At 56.3% G+C, this 21,234-nt stretch overlaps 1 protein-coding gene across 11 annotated transcripts in view; it reads left to right on the top strand.

Annotated features, from left to right (window-relative positions):
- TMEM184B (transmembrane protein 184B) overlaps positions 1 to 21,234 on the top strand; it is a 56,176-nt gene that overhangs the window by 33,924 nt on the left and 1,018 nt on the right. For 4 of the 11 annotated variants that reach the window (XM_055105704.2, XM_055105702.2, XM_055105705.2 and 1 more), the window contains 7 exons: positions 7,640 to 7,730; positions 8,230 to 8,305; positions 11,452 to 11,543; positions 12,729 to 12,898; positions 13,341 to 13,535; positions 15,658 to 15,678; positions 16,610 to 19,033. In XM_055105704.2, coding sequence (XP_054961679.1) covers positions 7,640 to 7,730; positions 8,230 to 8,305; positions 11,452 to 11,543; positions 12,729 to 12,898; positions 13,341 to 13,535; positions 15,658 to 15,678; positions 16,610 to 16,851 — 887 coding nt within the window. In that variant the 3' untranslated portion in view covers positions 16,852 to 19,033. The other 7 variants (XM_034948886.2, XM_055105703.2, XM_063603302.1 and 4 more) reach the window with 3 other exon arrangements.

The following is a 21,234-nucleotide window of genomic DNA, read 5'->3' as shown; positions in this document are numbered from 1 at the left end:
CACAGTTTTCCCACATGTTTTTTATCACTGTTAGCTCATTCTCACCTCCCAAGTACCTGGCAGAGTATATATATTATCCCCATTTACAAATGTGAAAAAAATTTGAATAGGCTCTGAAACTTGTCCAGAGTGACCCAGATCTTGTAATGGCCAAAGGCCAAACTTGCAGCTGGGTCTCTGAATCCTGGGGCTCTGTGCCAGCATGGTGAAGGAGAGGACAGGACAAGTTTCTCCCCTGGAAAAGTGTGAACTGTTAGGGAAAGAGATTTGAATGCATGACAGCAACAGAGAATGATGCTTCATTCACTGTCCAACCGGGGTGAGCACAGCCGAGGGCCGCAGGTGCAGGGCCACACAAGAGCCAGAGGCCAGTTTGCTGCCAGAAGGACTCCCTGGCTGGCTGTGGCTCTTGCAGATAGAGCCAAGGATTATAAGACCTCGATAGTGGCCAGGCGCGGTGGCTCACGCCTATAATCCCACCACTTTGGGAGGCCAAGGTGGGCGGATTGTGAGGTCAAGAGATCGAGACCATCCTGGCCAACATGGCGAAGCCCCATCTCTACTAAAAATACAAAAATTAGCTGGGTGTGATGGTGCATGCCTGTAGTCCCAGCTACTCAGGAGGCTGAGGCAGGAGAATCACTTGAACCCAGGAGACGGAGGTTGCAGTGAGCCGAGATTGCACCACTGCACTCCGGCCTGCGACAGCGAGAGACTCTGTCTCAAAAAAAAAAAAAAAAAGAAGTTGATAGATCCAAGTGCAGAAAGACATTCAGAAGAAGCCAGTAGAAGAGAGGTCAGAAACAGCATTCAGGGCAGAAAGAAGCAGGAATAAGCAGGATCAGCAGAGGACAAAAAAGCCACGAGGGGGCTGGGTGCAGTGGCTCACACCTGTAATCCCAGCACTTTGGGAGGCCGAGGCAGGTGAATCACCTAAGGTCGGGAGTTCGAGACCAGCCTGGCCAACATGGAGAAACCCCATCTCTACTAAAAATACAAAATTAGCCAGGCGTGTGGCGCATGCCTGTAATTCCAGCCACTCGGGAGGCTGAGGCAGGAGAATTGCTTGAACCCAGGAGGCAGAGGTTGCAGTGAGATCGCGCCATTGCCATTGCTCTCCAGCCTGGGCAACAAGAGCGAAACTCCGTCTAAAAAAAAAAAAAAAAGACAGTAGGGAGGAGAAAAAGAACCATTTGGCACAGCTTAGAGTCTGGGGTCACTTGTACCACGCAGACCCCTGCCCCCTTGGTTGCAACACACTGTGCCCATTCTTGTCCAGGATGATCACCCATCACTGAAAAGAGGCAGAAGAACGTTCTGAGGCCCCTATTTTCTGAGCAGAGAAGATTTCTGCCCAAAGTGGGCAAAATTAACTTTTCCAGGCTCATCCACCCGTTATCTGAAATACAGAATGCCCCCAGTCTTTCCAAGTAACCAGAGTGTTTCTCTGCAGCAGAAGGCTGGGCCATGAGGCCAGCTTTAGGCGCTGAAGGTGTGCACAGGGGGTGAGCTTAGAATGGCCCAGTGTGCCCAGGGTCATCGGGGTCCCGCACGCAGTGTGTGGCACACAGTAGGCACACAGTGAGTGTGTATTGAAGTTATAGCAAGTTATATGAGTGTGTCTGCCTCCTGACCCTGGGAGCTGCACGCAGAAACGTGGGAGGGCAAGTACTGAGTCTTTTCTCAAAGCCCCGGGGCTCTTGGGGTAAGTGTCTTAGGTGCTCCATGCCTGAATTTCCTTATCTGTAAGCGGGGATAACTCCTTCCTTGTGGGGGAATGGGGGTGGCCGTTGCGGGGGGATGTGAACATGTAGAGCCTTACAACTGCCGGGTCCTGTAGCATTTATTAGGTCACGGGGCAGCTGAGAGGCTGGGTGGGGAGCAGTCTCTTGGCCTACAGCTTCCTACCCAGGCTCAAGGAGCTGCCAATAGGAAAGAAGGCCATTCAGAAGAAGCCAGTAGAGGAGAGGTCAGAAGCAGCATTTGGTGGGGGGCGACAAACAGGAATAAACAGGATCCACAAGGGACAGGAAAGTCACGAGGGAGAAGCCTGGAGCCTCAGGTTTGGAAGGGACTGCTTTAGAAAGTCTGCTGAGGGGTTACCCAGCCTGATTGCTTCTGTTGGCAGCAAGCTCACAACTTCCACCTCTGTACTCTGCCCGTTAGAAATGGTTTCTTATAGGCCAGGCGCAGTGGCTCATGCCCTTAATCCCAGCACTTTGGGAGGCTGAGACTAGCGGATCACTTGAGCCCAGGAGTTCAAGACCAGCCTGGGCAACATGGTAAAACTCTGTCTCTACAAAAAAACAAAAAACACAAATTAGCCAGCCATGGTGGCCCACGCCTGTAGTCCCAGCTACTCAGGAGGCTGAGGTGGGAAGATTGATTGAGCCTGGGAGGTCAAGGCTGCGGTGAGCCGTGATCGCATCTGTGCGCTCCAGCCTGGGCAACAGAGTGAGATCCTGCATCAAGAAAACAAAAAACAAAAAAAGGAAATGGTTTCGTATATTGAGTATATTGAGCTGCAGTCCTTCTGGGATCTGCCCCTGGGAGTCCCATCTGCCCCTGGGAAGAAGGTGGTTGTCACGTCTATTAAGAGAGTGACCCCTGATGTCTTCTCGTCCCCAGCACAGTCCTTGTTTTGTGTTCATCCTGGTCCTTCTCTCCTGATACTGTGCATTTGTCTCTAGTTTAAGATGTGGTGTCTAGAATGGAGCAGGAAGTTCCAGATGGGGCATGGGGGTGGGGGGCGGACAGCCTACTCTCATTCCAACGATGAAGGAGTTCCTCCCAGAGGCTGGCCCCAAGGCCATCAACTTTCCAGTCTCCAAAGACAAAACCCTCCAGAGAAGACACAGCCTGATTGTCCAGGCCAGGAGAGAGAGGCCCTCTGGTCCCTCACGCTGGTTGCTGCCCTCTGGACTTGGCCTGAGGGCTCCTTGGTCATTTATGAGAGGGCTTAGCACAGAGCCTGGCACACCAGCTGTGGTAGATATTTAGGGAGATGTAGAGTCATTGTGTGTCTCCGAGGCCTCTCCAGGGGTCTGGTACTGGAGCCGTGGTGGGAAGGGCGGTGGGCAGTGAGCTTCCCGGTCAAGCACCTCCCTCCAGCCCCGTCTCAGCTTCTCCGCTCTTCTTACATCCACGCACGCATCTTTTATTTGTTTCCAGGGGATGTGTTGAGTTTTCCATTTTAAACACCTTTGCTGGGATGTTGGAGGTGGTGTTTCACATGGCTGTGTACTTTCCAGGAGGGAGACTGATGTGTCCAGTTGGTCAGTGGGGCCAGGCTTGGGCTGGTTGCGTCACGTCTGAGGAGATTCTGTCTCATCTTCTCCAAGAATTAGGGAGTCCATTATCGACTCACTAATGATTGTTTAAAGGGAACTGTCAGCAAATTGGTACTTTACAGACTGGCTGGCCCCAGAGCACCTCCAAAAGGTCAAGAATCTTGAACTGAGAGGGATGATGACATTTGATGATTCTGATCAGTTGTGTGCAGAGCCGGTTACGGAGGGACCTCGGCCACGTAATTCAAAAGTGTGCTGACTGCTGACATGTGTTTTGATGCAGGAAAGGACACGAGCCCAGATGCCAAGCCTTTCTTGGGAGAGGACTGCAGGGATGGGCTCTCCCGGGAGGGAGCTTCCAGATAGAGAGGGCTTATGGGCCTGGGGCCCCTGTGGCTTCCCTGGAGGGTTTTGTTGTTCGACACTGGAAAGCTGATAGTCTTGGGGCCAGCCTCTGAGAGGGGCTCCTCCAGTGTTGGAATGAGAGTGGGGTGTCCCCTCCTGCCCTGCCTGAGCCTGTTGTCATGGCAGGCTCCCCTGGGGAGATGGTCCATGTACGTCTGTCCATTCCTTCCTTCAGTGTTGATGGCATGTTTGTAGCTGCCAGGCCCTCCGGTAGTCATTGGAGGTAGGACTGCATTCTACCTGCAAGGAGTTTACAGTCTGGAAAAAGCAGTAGGTAACACACCGTGGACTCTTGACTGTGCCCTCAGCTCATCTAAGGCTCTGCACATTCACAGCCCCTGACCCCACCAAGGGAGGAGTTATCCCGCTTACAGATGAGGAGATTCGGGCATGGAGTGCTTAAGACACTTGCCTGAGGCCACACAGCTCCTAAGAGGTGGGACCACAGTTCACAACCAAGGCAGGCTGTCTCCAGGGCCCATGGCTCTTTACCTTACTTAATGTTGCTTTTGTGCCAGAGGGATCAGGCAGAGCCCAGAGAGGGGTGGTGTGTGAAGTAAGCAGGGTGCAGGACAGAAGAGGCGGCGTCTCAGTGGGGTCTGCCTCTGCGGTGAGCAGAGGGACCAGAATGTACCATTGCATGCAGGCGTGAGTGATCACAGCACGTCCCAGGAGCTTCAGTCATGGTTTTATCTGTATTCCACTTACCATGGCTGTGCAAATAACTACTGCCAAAACACACTAGTGTAAAACAACCATCCAGTTTCTTCATGGATATTATAGGTCAAGAATTTGGACTGGGTGCAGGGGAGATAGTTTGTCCCTGCTCCATGACCTCTGGGCCTTGGCAGGAGAGTGTGAAGGCTGGGGCAAATCACCTGAAGGCTCACTCCCTTGTGTGCCTGGCAGTTGATGCTGGCTGTCAGCTGAAGGCCTCGGTTCCCTCACATGAGCCTCTCTGTGCGGTGTCTCCAAAGGCTAGCTCGTGCTTCCCCGCTGCATGGTGACTGGGTGCAAGGACAGGCATTCAAGGGAAAAAGAGCCAGAGGAAAGAGGCCTCTTCCAACCCCTACATCAGATGTCACAAAACATCACTTTGGCTGTGGTTACTCAGGGCCACTAGATACAAAGGGAGGGAACAAGACCCCACCTCTCAGAGGAGGGGTGTCAGCATCACGAGGTGTGGCAGTCTTTAGAAAATGCAACCGTCGGCCGGGCACGGTGGCTCACGCCTGTCATCCCAGCACTTTGGGAGGCCGAGGTGGGCGGATCACCTGAGGTCAGGAGTTCAAGACCACCCTGGCCAACATGGTAAAACCCTGTCTGTACTACAAATATAAAATTAGCTGGGTGTGGTGGTATGCGCCTGTAATCCCAGTTACTCCGGAGGCTGAGACAGGAGAACCACTTGAACTCTAGAGGTGGAGGTTGCAGTGAGCCAAGATCGTGCCACTGCACTCCAGCCTAGGGGATAGAGCGAGACTCTGTCTCAAGAAAAGCAAAAACAAAAAACAAAAACAAAAAAATAAATACAACTATCATGATATAGCTGGACCCGGCTTAGAATGGACACGGTCATTGTGCTTGGCCTTGTGAGGTTTTGAACAGAGGTTACTGGCAGGCTGACATCAGGTTTAGCTTAATGCCCACCCCTTTCCCTTTGCCCCATAGTTCTTGCTGGTGAAGAGTCATCTGGAGATTGGTGGAGACTTGTCTGTCCTGAGACATCCTGAGCTGCCTCCAGCACAGGCAGGCAGTACGCACGGCCCTCAGCCCTGTCTAGGGGCTCCTGGCCCTGCAGGCAGCAGATAGACGGTAATGGTCGTGACAGCCAACACCCAGCGCAGTGAGCCCCGGACACACTTCTGAACACTTTCATGCTCACGCCTCACAGCCACCTGCCAAGTTGGTGCTCCTGTGATCCCCTTTGATAGATGAGGAAACTGAACCCAAAGAGGCTCACACACATCGCATACCTCTGCTGTATATGTGTGAAGGGTGAAGGGACAGTCACAACAAGGCGTGGTCAGTGCTGGGGGACATATACATGGGGATGCCACCTGGAGATGGGAGCCCTTAATGGATTAGGGCAACCGTGAGTAGCATAAAATGCCGCAAATGTGTTCCTTTCCAAATCGCTGAAGGCCAGCTTTGCCTAAAAAACATCACCAGGGCTTTCCACGCTCCAGTTCAGTCAGTGAAACTGTTGTGGTGTGCCCCGTGTGTGCCACGAGTGGCACCTGTGTCCTGAGGAAGGAGAGAGGGGGAGACCAGTCATTGTGACACAGGGTGGGAAGTGTCTGCAAATCAGGTTCCGTGGGTAGGAGGGCACTCACCTCCACGATGGTCACCGGGGACTTGTCACACTGGGTGCCATCCCAGCTGGGGTTGATGGATCCTGAGAGTACAGCGGGAAGGGTGCTAGAACCTCTGGGATCTGGGAGTGCAGAAGCACCGAAGGATAAGAGAACCTGCTCTGGGGAGAAGCGCAGCATTAGTGCTGCTCGGGAGTGGCGGGAGCTTGGGCAGGGACCAGGTCACCCATTGAAAGATCAAGTGCCAAGCTGAGCGGCACCAGGGAGCCTGAAAGGACTCTGTGCTGCAGGGGCTGGCGGGGTCGGATGAGAAGAAGCCCTCTGGCTGGAGGGCCACCGTGGCTCCCTCGACCTGTTCTGACCGTGTTCTGCCCTTCCCCTTGGCCTTGTGCCTTTACTGGATGCCCATCCTCATTCCCATGTCCTCACCCTGGCTCTTCCTCTTGCGTTCTTTCCTTTTGGGTACCCTCTGCTGCACCCCTTTTCCCCCTCTTCTCCACACTCTCCTCCATCCTGGCATGTCCATTTGCCTCTAGCACCCTGCAGGCAGCAGCCTTCATTTTGCTGACCCAGAAGGAACCCCCTGACCAGGAGACCCGTTACAGCGTGTTGCTGTATTTATAGCATCAACATTTACAGCAGACTTGCTGTGCCATCACTCCCTGTGGCAAATTTTGGGTCTTTGTGGAGATGTTGAGCCGAGTCCCAATTTAGAATGAGCAGCCCAAGCTTCCCGAGGTTTTTACTGTGTTCTGTGTGCTGCCGTGTGCTTTGTTGTAGCTCATAGTGCTGTGCGTATTCCGGATACCGCTACAGGTTGTTGACTGGATGAAGGTTCTGCCCTCTCACTCCTGCTTGGAATTTCTCCCAAGATTTTCACAGAGACTGTTTTGTTGTTATCTTATAAAATTGTGACCTGTAACACACAAGTATGTAAGACAAATATTTATTTATAAATACATTAGAGATGAGGTCTCGCTACGTTGCCCAGGCTGGAGTGCAGTGGCTGTTCAGAGGTGCGATCCCACTCTGGAGTTTGACTTGCTCTGTTTCCAACCTGGGCTGGTTCACCCCTCCTTAGGCAGCCTGGTGATCCCCCACTCCCAGGAGGTCACCGTACTGCTGCCAGACTTGGTGCAGACACCAGATCGGTGTAGCACACTACAGCCCAGAACTCCCAGACTCAAGACGTCCTCCTGCCGCAGCAGTAGCTGGGACCACAGGCGCATGCCACTGCGCCCGGAAAAACTAATAAAGGCAATACTGTTTCGCCCCAGGGTGGACACTGCCAGCCCTCCCAAACCTCCTGAGTACCCACCCTTACCTCAGCCTCCTCTGGCCTCCCCACATAACCCTGAACTCACGACAGTCCCTTCATAGTATTACGCCAGTGCAGGGGTGCATCCCGGGGTAAGATAATTTAGGTGTGCCGGGTTTTGAACTTAGGAGTGGGAGGTCAGATGTCTGTGTTCTTGACGGGCTCCTTTTGCACAACCTTATGTCCCCCAGCCTCCTCCCTGTTGCCACACACGGCTGTGGCTCTTTCACCTCCATTGCTGTTTAGGATCCCAGCATCTGTGGACCCATTCTGCTGATTTGACTGGTTTCTCCTGGACACTCTCTTCGCAGCCTTGGTCATCTATAATTTCCTGAGCCTGTGCTATGAGTACCTAGGAGGAGAAAGTTCCATCATGTCGGAGATCAGAGGAAAACCCATTGAGTGAGTATGGAGTCTTCCCGGAGCCCTAAACCACCCCGTTTCCTGGGCCTGGTGTACCTCGAGCCGTCCTGGCACCAGCTGGACACAGACCATGTCTGCCCGTGACCTTGACCTGCTGTGCCTCACCACATTTCCTGAGCAACGCCATTCTTCTGGGCGTTTTAGGAGGGCCTCTGCGGCTCAGTCTTTCTCTCTCTGTCTCTTCCTGTCTCAGTCTTAGTGCTTTCCTGTCTGTTTCTGCCTCCTGCAGTTTTTACATTCAGAGCTCTCCAAGTTGGTTTGTCACCCCAGGGCCAGTGCAGCCCTGTGTCCCTCCGCCTATGGCATGTGCGGATGCCCTGCCATGCCTCTCCCTGTGCTTGGCCTCGGGTTCAAAGTCTGCCCAGAATGTGTGCCCCAGCTCGTCTGGATGGGTGGGAGGGCGGCCTTCCCCACCCCACTGTTCCCAAGTCCTGGCTCTTCACTCACTGCCACTGCCTGCTATGCTTGTCTCTTCCAGGTCCAGCTGTGTGTATGGCACCTGCTGCCTCTGGGGAAAGACTTATTCCATCGGATTTCTGAGGTTCTGCAAACAGGTGTGTGCCCCCAGCAGCTGCCTAGGTCAGGAGGAGCAGGGTGGGGTCTGGGAGGCCCTGCTGTGGGCTGCCCTGGGCCCCACCTTAGAGGTCCCCTTTCCTATGAGGCACCCCAGGCCCCCAGCACCCACCCCCCGAAGCTGTTAGGCAGATACCACATTAGCAGGGTGTGCTTGGAGGGGCAGTGACCGACATCCTGGGAGTGTCTGTTGCACTATGGGCAAGAGCTGATCCCAGACTCTTGCTCGTGTGACCAAGTCTCAGTGTGTGTGAAAATCAGAAGTGCATGGGGATTCTAGAACCTCCATATGAAAACTTCTCATCAGCTGCAGCTAGGGGGCAGGAGGGTTTTGGCATTAAAGACACACGCCAGAACAGGCCTTTGCCGTCTCTCCGTCTCTCCCTGCATTTCCTGGTTGGCAATCCAGCCGCTCTAGCTTCCTGGGCTGACCTCCCTGTGGTCTAGAGTAGCCTGGGTGGGGGCAGTGTGGTGGGGTCGCTCAGTGTGTGGGCCTGGGTGTCTGACCATCTGAGCCTGATTTCCAGCTTTTCCTCTGACTGTGTGACCTTGGATAATTGGCTTGCCCTCTCTGAGCTTTAGTTTCCTCCACTGTAAAATGAGTGTAATGATACTCCTCTCGAGAGATGGTTGTGAGGATCAGATGAGGTCATGGATGTAGAGCTTTCAGCCCGGCGTGGTGGAGCCCACGGCCTCCTGTTCAGGGAGGCAGAGTCTGAGGGGATCACACCCACTCTTCATGACCTTGCATTAGTCTCCTCTGGGGCTCCGTAGGGGCTCTGTCATGTCAGCCCCTCCAGCTTCGCCAAGAGTAGTCACGAAAGTACATGAAACCCACAGCCAAGTCACGATGGCCCCGGAGGGCGGGGCCTGCTGCTCCCTTCTGTGCAGGGCCCAGGCCACAGGGCGGGCACACCCACAAAGCCTCCACCTGAACATGCCAAGTCTCCAGTTCTGCTTCCAGACCTTCCTTCCCTAGCATGTTCCTAAATTCAGAATCTCACCACTGGACCTGCAGGGAAAGAGTTAAAACTATCCTGGGTTCAGGGTGGGGCATTGAGAGCCATTGTTTACCAGTTGGTGCAGCCACCCAGGTTCCGGCCAGCTGTGACTCACTGCCTTGTTTGATGATTATATTGTCTACAAAATTTTGATTTCATGATTGTTAGCTAGTGTGGCCTTGTTAGAAATTATTCCCCAGCCCTGTGGGCTCAGATGTTCTGTTCTTGTTCCTGGCAGTGGCAGGGAGAGATATAAGAAGAAAGAGAACAAAAGAGGCCTCTTCCTTTCTTTACCAGGGCGAGAGAGCACACCCCACAGCTTTGTCCTAGGGGCACAGAGACAGGCCTTTGACTCCTTAGGGCCAGTGCTCAATATCCAGACCTTCTGGAGAGATTCCCTACTTAAAGTAGAGATTCCCAGATCAACCACCCACTCACTACCCTAGCCCATAGGAGAAGTTCTGGAATGGAGCCCTGGAACCTGGCACATGTCTAAAGCTCCCTGGGGGTTCTGATGTCCAGCCCAGCCTGGGAACTGCTGACTGGTCCAGGGTATGGTCAGGTGATGATTCTGGGGCCTGCTGGCCTGGGCTCTGCTGCTGCTTCAGCTTCTCTCTGCCTCAGTTTCCTCACCTGTACCATGGGGATAATGACAGCACCCACGTCAGGGGGCTGTCATGAGTACCAGGTGAGCTGACCCAGGGAAACACCAGCCTGTTGCTAGGCTCATAACTGGAACTCATGCAAACTGCCGTTCTTCCCTTTTCCCCAGAAGGTGCCAGTCCCACTTCTCTAGGCGGGATGACAGGGCCAGGGACGTTCTGTGGGGCTTTCTGAGAGTGGGACTGCACGTCTGCCCCATCACGCGGGCCTCTCCGTATGGCAGCCCCATGGTGTGGGCTGCCTGGGGCTCCCCTGCAAGACCCACTCAGATCCCCAGTTGGGGCAGAAGCTGCAGGTTTCACGGATCACGGTTCCCACTCCAGGCTCCTCGTCCTCTTTGCAGCTACACTAGTTGAGCCTTTTGGATTGGATTTAACCACCACCTCCCCCAGCTCCTCAGAAGGGGTCTTAGGGCTTAGATTTGTTTGCTTTCAAGATAATGGTGATACTAGTGATGTTATGGGCACCATGGGTCCGCCCGTAGGGAATCGGGAAAACCTGGCTGAGGAACTCTTTCCGTGGCTCAGCCAGCTAGCAGGCGCCGTTAGTGCATGTACAGAGGCGGGAGACTCCCGAGAAGATGCTGCGCTTCCTGGCTGTGCCATCCCCGCAGCAGTGGCCCTGTGGTGTGGGGAGTGACTACATCCTTTTCATCAGGGAGTCTGTGCTCAGAGGCCAAGTGTCTGCCCAAGCTGTCCCCAGAGTTCAAACTCAGATTTCGAGACTCTGGAGTCCACGTGCTCTGGGCTCCTGCAGGTCACCTCCATCCCCAGAGTGACCTCTGCTGACCAGAAACCCTGGACCCAGGCCCAGAGAGTAGGGCTAGGAACCAGATGGGGGGTGGACATGGAGGATGGGAGGAGGCCCTCACCTGCGCCGGCTTCCCGGTGGCTGGTTCCTTGAGCAGGGCCCTAGCCTTGCCCCGGGCACCAAGGTCTCCAGGATCTGGCCCTGCCCATCTCCTCAGCCACCTCTCTAGTGCGCAGCCCCTTGCACCTGTCTACCCTCTGCCTTGGGGCCTTGGTGCAAGCTGCCCCCTCTGCCTGTCGAGCCTCTCATCTCCGGCACCCACCTGATGGTCCTGGCTCGAGAAGCTTCCTTGTGTGCATCTCCTGTCTCCTGCCTCCATCGTGCCCTGCCACACCGTTCCTCCCTTCCTCCCTTCCTCCACATGCTCATATCACATACGGCATTGCGCTGGCTGCATCTCCTACATGTTCTGTCCGCCGCCCCGCGCAGACAGCAGTCCCCTGGGAGCAGGACACGTAGCCACCCCCCATCTCCCCCATCTCTTCTATCCTTCCATCCCCTCCATCCCTTCGTCCCTCCATCCCCTCCGTCCTCTCCGTCTCCTTCATCCTCTCTGTCCCTCCATCCGGTACAGTTCCGTCTGCCAGAGGCAGGGCTTGCTTCATGCCTTCTGTGCTCCTCCTCCACACTCAACCTCCTTTTCCCCCCAACAGGCCACCCTGCAGTTCTGTGTGGTGAAGCCACTCATGGCGGTCAGCACTGTGGTCCTCCAGGCCTTCGGCAAGTACCGGGATGGGGACTTTGAGTAAGCAGCGGGTGCTCCCCGGGGTGTGTGGGAGGAGTGTTGGCGCAGGCTGGTGCCTTGGCTCAGGGAAGGGGGCAGCCAGAGTGGCCGCATAGCCATGACCTTCCTGGGTGTCTGGTGCTCACAACCCCCCTGAAGTCTGAGCCCAGCAGTGGACACCCTTGCAGTTGGCCCCGCTGCCAGCCCCGGAGTGAGCCATTGGCAGCAGTCACGTTCATGTCCAGGCTGCAGAGTGGTACCATGAAGGGATGGGCCACAAAGGGACAGTGACCACTGCTGAGGCAGGGAGCGAGAAGGTCAGAGCCCCAAGAGGTCGGCTCAAGTCCACAGATACAAAGCCCCTGGTGTGTAAATTGTCCACACCCATTTCATTCTGGGCTTAGTGAAAGTGACCCCGTGGCTGGGCACAGTGGTTCACGCCTGTAATCCTAGCACTTTGGGAGGCCAACGCGGGTAGATCACCTGAGGTCAGGAGTTCAAGACCAGCCTGGCCAACATGGTGAAACCCCATCTCTACTAAAAATACAAAAAATTAACCGGGCATGGTGACGGGTGCCTATAATCCCAGCTACTCGGGAGGCTGAGGCAGGAGAATCGCTTGAACCCAGGAGGCAGAGGTTGCGGTGAGCCAAGATCACGCCATTGCACTCTAGCCTGGGTGACAAGAACAAAACTCCATATCTAAAAAAAAAAAAAAAAAAAAGTGACCATGTGTCTAGCCCTGTGCTTTCAAGCTCTCGGCACACACTGTCTGTGAACTGTGTAACAGCCCTGCCAGGGCAGGTGGGCAAAAGGAGGTCAGGGGGATGCAGCCGACCAAGTGAAAAGGCAGCAGAGCTGAGCAGCGTCACCTATTTTGACGCCTGTTATCTGAGTGTCAGGCTATGGCCTCGGGCCCGGCCCTGGCTTCCACACTGGTGTCCAACGTTAGGAGTGTGGGCACCAGGGCTTAGACAAGTCCGCGAGCCACGCAGAGGCAGTAGAGCTGGTCTGGCCTGCAGGCGCACCCCATATACCCCCACCCCGTCTGTCGCTTTGATCACCCATTCTGACCCCTTCAGTGGCTCGTTGAGCTCTGCTGGAGGTGTGGGGCTGAGAGCCATGGGGACTGTGTGTGGTGCAGTCGAGGAGAGCCCCTTCCCTCCAAGGGTCTGTCCCAGCCAGAAAATGCTCCCCGTCCCGCAGCGTCACCAGTGGCTACCTCTACGTGACCATCATCTACAACATCTCCGTCAGCCTGGCCCTCTACGCCCTCTTCCTCTTCTACTTCGCCACCCGGGAGCTGCTCAGCCCCTACAGCCCCGTCCTCAAGTTCTTCATGGTCAAGTCCGTCATCTTTCTTTCCTTCTGGCAAGGTGAGCCCCCTCCCAGCACCTGGAGGCTGCCCATGCCACCCTGTCCTCTGCGCTTCCTGCTGCCCCTTCTGCTTATGGTCCCTGGTGCCTGTAGGGCCTGTTCAGAGGGGCCTCAGCCCACTGGGCACTTGCTGGGGGTGAAATCTGAGCCCTCGAGGGCCTTTCCCAGGGGCTAGGGAGAGCTTTGGCGGGGCCGCTACATGGATGAGAGGGCCCAGGAGACCCTGCGTAATTGCTGGCATCTGTTTCGGTGGCAAAGAGCTGGGAGAGTGGGGTTTCCGGAGGCTGTGGCCTTGTGTCACTACCCCTGCCCTGCAGGAGCAGCTGTGGCCCTGCTCACATCCTCACTGGGGCATGTGGGCAGCTGAATGGGGCATTGTGGAAGAAGGGGGAGCAGGAAAGGAATCATTCTGGGTCCAGACACCCGTGCCTCCCCATCCAGGCATGCTCCTGGCCATCCTGGAGAAGTGTGGGGCCATCCCCAAAATCCACTCGGCCCGCGTGTCGGTGGGCGAGGGCACCGTGGCTGCCGGCTACCAGGACTTCATCATCTGTGTGGAGATGTTCTTTGCAGCCCTGGCCCTGCGGCACGCCTTCACCTACAAGGTCTATGCTGACAAGAGGCTGGACGCACAAGGTATGAGCCAGGGTCCTAGGCGACCCCCGCTGGGAGAAGCAGGGAGCCCCAAACATCCCAGGACCCTCCCACCTCCCAGCATCCTACAGGTGCGGCTGGGTCAGGACATGGGATCCCCACTCTATACGCAGGAATGGGGCCACAGAGGTCAGGGAAGAGCAGGTGCCACCAGCACGACCGATTCGGTCCTGGAAGCTCAGGCCACCTGTCCCTTGCAGCAGGTCCAAGTGTGGCGGTCCAGGGCTGATACAGACAGAGACTGTAATGAATAGACAGATTCCCTCGGGCTTCTAACTCCCAACACTGTGGTTACCATTTTGTCCTGTAATTCCTTCATCTCATATACTATTTTTTAAAAAAAGAATACTTCTGGCCGGGCACGGTGGCTCACGCCTGTAATCCCAGCACTTTGGGAGGCCGAGGCGGGTGGATCACAAGGTCAGGAGATCGAGACCATCCTGGCTAACACGGTGAAACCCTGTCTCTACTAAAAATACAAAAAATTAGCTGGGCGTGGTGGCGGGTGCTTGTAGTCCCAGCTACTCGGGAGGCTGAGGCAGGAGAATGGCGTGAATCCAGGAGGCGGAGCTTGCAGTGAGCGAGATTGTGCCATTGCACTCCAGCCTGGGTGACAGAGCAAGACTCCGTCTCAAAAAAAAGAAAGAAAGAAAAAAAAGAATACTTCTGAGAAACAGACTCGGATGGTAATACGTTTTAACAGCTTTCTTTTACACCTGCGAATCTTCCTCCTTGCTAGAACAGTGGTAAGTAGCCCCAGTTGTACTGGAAAATGCCCTGGAGAGCTTTTGAAAGTGCTGATACCCAGCCCCACCCTCGGAGATCCCGCTGTAATGGGTCCGGGCTGGCAGGCTGGGTGTGCTGTGAGAGTTCTGTGCTTTAAGCACTCCCAGGGTGATGTGAAAGTGCTGCTGCCCGGGATGCTCCACTGGGCTGGAAGGGCTGCCTCTGGCCACTGGGCAGAAGGGGGTTGTCCTTGGAGGATGGGGGAGAGGAGGCTGGGAATGCCGGAGACTGATTGAGCCAGTAAAGGGGCAGGAGGGACTGGGGAGAGGGGAGCCTCCTTCTCTGACACATCCACCAAGGAGCCTGGCTGCTGCCAGCTGTCTGCCCGAGTGGCTGGAGGCAAGAAACCCACTTCCCCAGGGCCTACCTGCAGGCCCCACACAGGCTCCGTGGTGGGTGGTGTGGACTGTAGAAATGTCTGCCTGCAGCGGGGCTCCGCGGCCCACTTCCCACCCCCCTTCCTCTGTGCCTTCCCTGGTGGGGGAAGACCTACTCTGTGCCCAAAGAGCAGGTGCACAAAGGCCAGGGGTTGCCACCTGGTGGCCCAGTTGGAAGGATCTAGCAAACACACACCCAGCGTTGAGGGCAATGTCCCTTGGACCTGGTGTGGTATACCCTGTGCCCGTGGGAACATCATCCTTGGGCCTGGGGCCTGGGGCCACCCCAAGGAGCAAGGGGGCCCATGGCAGAGAACCATTCCTGCACCACTGGGGCTCAGCAGAGGGGCTCTGCTGCCTGGCCTGAGCTGTCCCTCTAGACATACCCACGCCCGGCCGGGGAAGCTGCTTGCCCTCTTCTGCCTCCCCACTGGTCCTGAGCCCCCTGCTACCCTCTAACCCAGGCCCAGACCCTTAGCCCTCAGGATAGGCTTAGGTGCAGAGCTGGCTCAGCTGTGCGATTGTAACCCCTCCCTCTGAGCCTCCATGTCCTGGTCTGGGAAGTGTTGTGAGGTTTGTAAAATGTGAGGTGCGGATGTGGCCCCAGGCTAGCCGGGGAAGAAGTGGGGATGGGACGTCCTGACCTAGAAGTGGAGGCGGAACTCAGTCGCCAGACGGATGTTTCCTGTTGGCGTGAACACCAGGGGAGGAGGCATCCCTAGGTGGATATCCCCCCTGCCAGGCCCCAGGAGGCACCTGGAGCTTCCTGGGTGCCCTGTGGGGCCTGGGGGGGTGGGGACAGGGTGTGTGGTGTGTCGTGCTGGTGGGCCTCGTTGGTGGGCACACATTGTTCACTCAGCTGTCTCTTGTCTTCTCTATTTCTTTGGCTTCTCTCCCCGCCCCCCTTGCCCTGCTTTTGCCCGGGGTTTGGCCGTGGGCAGTGCCAACATACGGCCCTTACGGTAGGTCCCGCTCTTGGTCTGCATGTCTGTCCTGCATGTCAGTTCTGGTCACTGTCACTGGCATGCATCTCTCTGTAGCTCTTCTCCGTGTCCTCATCTCCTCCCCACCGGCACCCCCTGGGTGGGAGCGCCCAGAGCACCTGTCAAGGGCCACCCTCTGTAGAGCTTGCCTGCTTCCGTCCTGGTCTCTCGTTCTGGAATATGCCCCGCCTTCTTCTGGGGGCACAGTGCTGTTCATGGGATATCGGGGCATTTCACGATGTTTCCAAGAGTTCACAAGCTGAGTCAGGAATCCTGGGTTCCAGGGGTGGGCTCGTCCCTTACATCCAGGTGTCCTGGGCCACCTTTCTGCTCTGAGCCCCTGAGGATGGGGACAGTTGATTAGAGAGATGAGGAGGAAGCCATCTTAGAGGGAGCCAGTGAGTCGCATCTGCTCCCCTGGGGGTGCAGGCCAGCCTGGTCCTGATCTCCAGAGTAGAGGGAGCACAGCACTTCCCCCGGTGGTGGGGGACGCGCCTGGCGCCTGTGGAACCGGGCACCCCTGGCTTCCAGGCCCTCTGGCCCCACATGCCCCAACTTCAGTCGGTGCTGAGCCTGCTCTGGCCTCTCTGGGGCATTCTAGGCTCACTGCCCATAGCTTGCCAGTCTCCACCCTGGGTCCCTTCCCTGCAGCCAGCCCAGCTCCCAGTGGGGGTTTATGTCTGCTCCTCTTCACAGTCGAGCCTCCCCTTGGGGCTCCCCAGCCAAAGAAGTCCATTTTTTCCTGCCCCTTCTCATATCCTGGACCCCATTCTCTGTCCCAGAAGGGGTGGTTGAAGGGCATAGCTTTGGGTTGGGGGGTGTCTGTCCCAGGATCACGGGCAGGGGCTGAGCCACCTCCCTCTCACCGTCCCAGCCTCCTCACCTGCCCCTCCCGCTCCCTGCCCGGCAGGCCGCTGTGCCCCCATGAAGAGCATCTCCAGCAGCCTCAAGGAGACCATGAACCCGCACGACATCGTGCAGGACGCCATCCACAACTTCTCACCTGCCTACCAGCAGTACACGCAGCAGTCCACCCTGGAGCCTGGGCCCACCTGGCGTGGTGGCGCCCACGGCCTCTCCCGCTCCCACAGCCTCAGTGGCGCCCGCGACAACGAGAAGACTCTCCTGCTCAGCTCTGATGATGAATTCTAGGTGCGGGCTGCAGTGGCGGAAGTGCTGGCGCCATAGCCACGGTCAGGCTGTGCCCCACCTCCAGCCTCACCACCAGGCCAGGAGGCAGCTGGCACAGTGCTCACGCCGCCTTTATTTATTGGACCAGAAACACTCACATGTCGCTTCCAGAGGAACGGGGGACAGCCAGGCTCGCCCATGGGCCTTCAGGAATATTTATACATGGCCCAGCCTGCACTGCCCGGGCGAGGGCAGAGGACACTGGGAGCAAGGCTTATGCCCCTGCTGCCCGTCCTGTGCTGGGGGCATGCTGGGACCAGCCGCACCCAGGCCCCAATGCTTGTGTGTGGACCAGCGGCTGCAGCCTTCTAGCCCCTCCTCCCCGCGAGACTCTCAGGCTGAGGTCGGCAAGCCGTGGCTCCCCCACACACCGTGCAATACCCTGTCTGACCTGGGCTCTTCCCGCCTGCATCCCTCCCCTGTCCACCTTTGTCCAGTGCTAGATTCACCTCACCCCGGGCAGGAGTGGGGATGTGGGCGCTCTGTGGTCCTCCCCTCCTGACCCAGGCCTCTGTGGCATGCTGCAAGGATCAGAGCCAGACACCAGGAGTCACAGGCCCCACCCAGGAAGGGCATTCAGGGCCCCTGGGCACCGCTTCTGTTGAAGCAGGGGCTTCTGGGCCCCTGGGTATCCCCACCTGTCGTGGCCACACCTCTGCCTGCCTCATGTCCCTTCCCCCTGGCCTACCAAGGACAGCCCACAGCCCGCACTGCCGGCTCACTTGGGTCCTTCCTCGATAGCTTTGGGCAGAGCCCTTGCTTCCTGGCTGCTCCAGGGCTCAGGGGCTCCCAGCCCTCCTTCCCAGGCTGATGCTGGGTCCTCTCTCTCTCTTTGGGGCTTCTCCCTTCCGTTTCAGGGGAAAGGTCTGAGTCTCCACGTTTCAGACCAGCTTCTGGGGGAAGGCAGTCCGGCAGGGAGACCGGGAGGGGTGGCCACACGGTGGGGAGCTGGGAGGTGGGGGGAATGGTCCCAGACTCCTCTCGGGGCCCCTGTCCACACAGGGCCTGGTGTTCTACCCCATCTGGCCCCTGGCCCATCTCTTTTGTGCCTTAGTCACATATGAAAGCGCCCCTCCCTGGCTCCCCATCTGTCCCACACGCTCCCTGGGGCTCTTAGTTCAGCTGCTGGCACTCCCAGGATCCTGCAGTGCTGGGCCCAGAGCCCTTGGACAGGCCTCGGGAGTGGTCAGGACCGCCAAGCCCCTCCTCTCCCCCTCCACACCTCTAGACCTGGGGCCTCCGGAACCCCCAGCAGGCTGGGCTTATACTAGCTCCTGACTTAGGAAGAGCCTCGTGTCACAACACGTGTCCCTACAGGCAAAGTGTCCTGGCATTTAAAACCCAGATTATCCCTGGGTTTGGGCTGCAGTCACCTGGAGAAGCTGGTAGGGTAAGGGAGAGGGACCCTGCCGGTGTTCACTGGGGATTCTTTCTTTTGGTCCTTCCTGGAATGAACAGGTTCCCTCCCTGCCACCTGTGAGGAGAGTTGGGGCCCAGCCGTCTTCCTGGCCTCCTTCCTTTCCTTGTGGCAGAGGCCTGCATGTGGGTGCCAGAGGCCAGCTCTCCACCTCCATCTTGCGGGGGCGGAGCAGTTGGGCCCAAGCTGCCCGGGAGGGTGGGTGCAGACACAGGCTGAGGACCAGCCCTGGCCCTGCCCCGCCATCTGCTTTCACCAAGCTGTCTCTCCAACGTGGCTTCCCTTCTCCCTCCAGGCCAAAGTGTGCTGCTGATTCCCACCCCCTTGGTTTTCGCCTGCCCAGCGTTGCTGTTTGCATGGAGGGTGGGGGGAGCTCAGTGGCAGGGAATCAGCGGTCTGTGGGGTCGTGGGGACGGGAACATGTGCCCGACCGCTCCATCCCCTCCTCCTCCTTAGGATGCATAACCTACCTTGTCTTTTTTTTTTTTAATTTTCTTTCCAGATAGAGTAGCTCTTTGTACATAAAGAATACTTGAAAAATTAATTGTATGATGTATGAGAAGACAGAGTCTCCTAGTTTTGTATCTTGTTGTATGACTGCCATGAGTTCCACCAGAAAGCCACTCTATTTTGGTCTCTGTGACATTTTAAATGCGTGACAGAAGTGAGCAAATAAAGTGAGGAAGAAATATATATATGAGATAATATAGATTGTATTGAAATCTCTGCCTGTGGGTGAGGTTTTTCCTTCCTCCTCCCTGCCCCCTGCTTTGGGTTTGGGGTGGGTGGAGTGGCTGTGGGTACAGGCGGCTTAGGAAACCCTCTCCTTCCTGTGTGTAACCTTTCAGTGATGGGGGTTCGGATTGATAGGGACCAAGGTCAAGACCCAGGCCCCCCTTGGACAAAGGGTCTCCCCAACCTCCAGCCAGTTCCCACCCCAGGACGGCCGGGCCGCAGGCGGTCGATGCTCCTTCCCTGTTTGGTCAACCAGGTCCATGGGGCCCACATGCTGGCAGCCCCGCTCCTGCAGGCATCTCCCAGGATTTCCTGGGATCCCCCTTTCAGACGAGCTTCCTGCGTCTCTGGGACTATCCTCCACCCTGGGACCCTCAGGGCCAGGGACCCTGGGGCAGGGGGTCGCTGGCTGTGGGCACAGTGCCTGGCCTCTCTGGTACCGCATGCCTTCTTGGGGCCTGGCTTGCTGCTGACGGGAGCACTCAGGAATGCAGTGTGGGTGGGGGAATTCCCACCAGCCTCCCGAGGCGGGTAAATAGCCTGCGTCCTCCCGCAGCTTCCTGCTGCCCTTCCCGCAGGCCTGAGCTCAGCATTTCAGGGTCATGGGCTTGGCAGGGAAAGCACCGAGCCCCAACCTGAGAAGGGGAGAAAGCCCCGTGGACACAGCCTACCTACGTGATCTGGCCCTTTCCCGGACTCAAATCCTGCACCTTCGCCCAACTGGTCCCTTACCCCGTGGGCCCCATACCCAGCCAGCCCCATACCCAGCCATAGAGTTGGCCTCACCTCGGTCTGTGCCACTGTAAATGTGTGTTCAGAGTGTTAAAACCTGCAGCCCCACAGGTCTCCAGGGTTTTTCGCACGTAATGCCCCGTAGCATCTTCATTTTGCAGATGGTAAACTGAGACTGTAAGAAACCAAATAAGTACCAAAGATCCCACAGCTAAGAACAGACACCTAGATTCAAACCCCAATTGCCGTGACCCACAGACCACAGTATACTCCACTCCTTCTTCAGGGTGCCCCAGAAGGGCTGGCAGCTTGGGTTGAAATTAGTGAGTTTGAGGCCTAGGACAAGACACAGGGTTATGGTTTAGGCCTGCAGGTGGGGGCTGGGAAAGCCACTCTCCCTGCCTCCCTGGGCATTCTGAAACATGGGGAAGATAGTTTCTACTTGGCTGTAGAAAATCAGACCTCAATGTGAAAGTGCTGGAAAAATTACTCTGAAATCTGGGTTTTTTCCTCTCTGGGTGGGACTGTCTGTTCACTAAAGGGATGCCCAGGGAATTTAACCGTAAATTTCTTCTTCTTTTGAGACAGGGTCTGTGTCACCTAGATTGTGCAGTGGTGCAATCATAGCTCACTGCAGCCTCGAACTCCTGGGCTCAACCACACCACCATGACTGGCTAATTGTTTTCTTTTCTTTTCTTTTCTTTTTTTTTTTTTTGAGATGGAGTCTTGCTCTGTCACCCAGGCTGGAGTGCAGTGGCGCGATCTCAGCTTACTGCAACCTCTGCTTCCCGGGTTTAAGCGATTCTCTCTTGTCTCAACCTCCTGAGTAGCCAGAACTACAGACATGCGCCACCACACTCAGCTATGTTTTTTTGTTTTTTGTTTTTTTTTTCTTTTTTTTTTTTGAGACGGAGTCTCACTCTGTCGCCCAGGCTGGAGTCTAGTGGCGCGATCTCAGCTCACTGCAAGCCCCGCCTCCCGGCTTCACACCATTCTTCTGCCTCAGCCTCCCGAGTAGCTGGGACTACAGGCGCCCGCCACCATGCCCGGCTAATTTTTTTTGTATTTTTAGTAGAGACGGGGTTTCACCGTGTTAGCCAGGATGGTCTCGATCTCCTGACCTCGTGATCCGCCTGCCTCAGCCTCCCAAAGTGCTGGGATTACAGGCATGAGCCACCGCACCCGGGCCATGTTTTTTTGTTGTTGTTGTTGTTTTTTGTATTTTTAGTAGAGACGGGGTTTCACCATGTTGGTCAGGCTGGTCTTGAACTCCTGACCTCAAATGATCCACCCGCCTCAGCCTCCCAAAGTGCTGGGATTACAGGTGTGAGCCACTGCGCCCGGCCTGTTTTCTTACTTTTAAATTTCTTGTAGAGATGGGGGTCTTGCTATGTTGCCCAGCCTGGTCTCAAACTCCTGGCCTCAAGTGATCCTCCCACCTCAGCCTCTTCAGTAGCTG

This window comes from Pan paniscus, chromosome 23, assembly GCF_029289425.2.
Source record: "Pan paniscus chromosome 23, NHGRI_mPanPan1-v2.0_pri, whole genome shotgun sequence".
Taxonomy (NCBI): Eukaryota; Metazoa; Chordata; class Mammalia; order Primates; family Hominidae; genus Pan; species Pan paniscus.
Note: the sequence above shows the minus strand (reverse complement) of the source record. Positions and strands in the feature narration are given on the sequence as shown.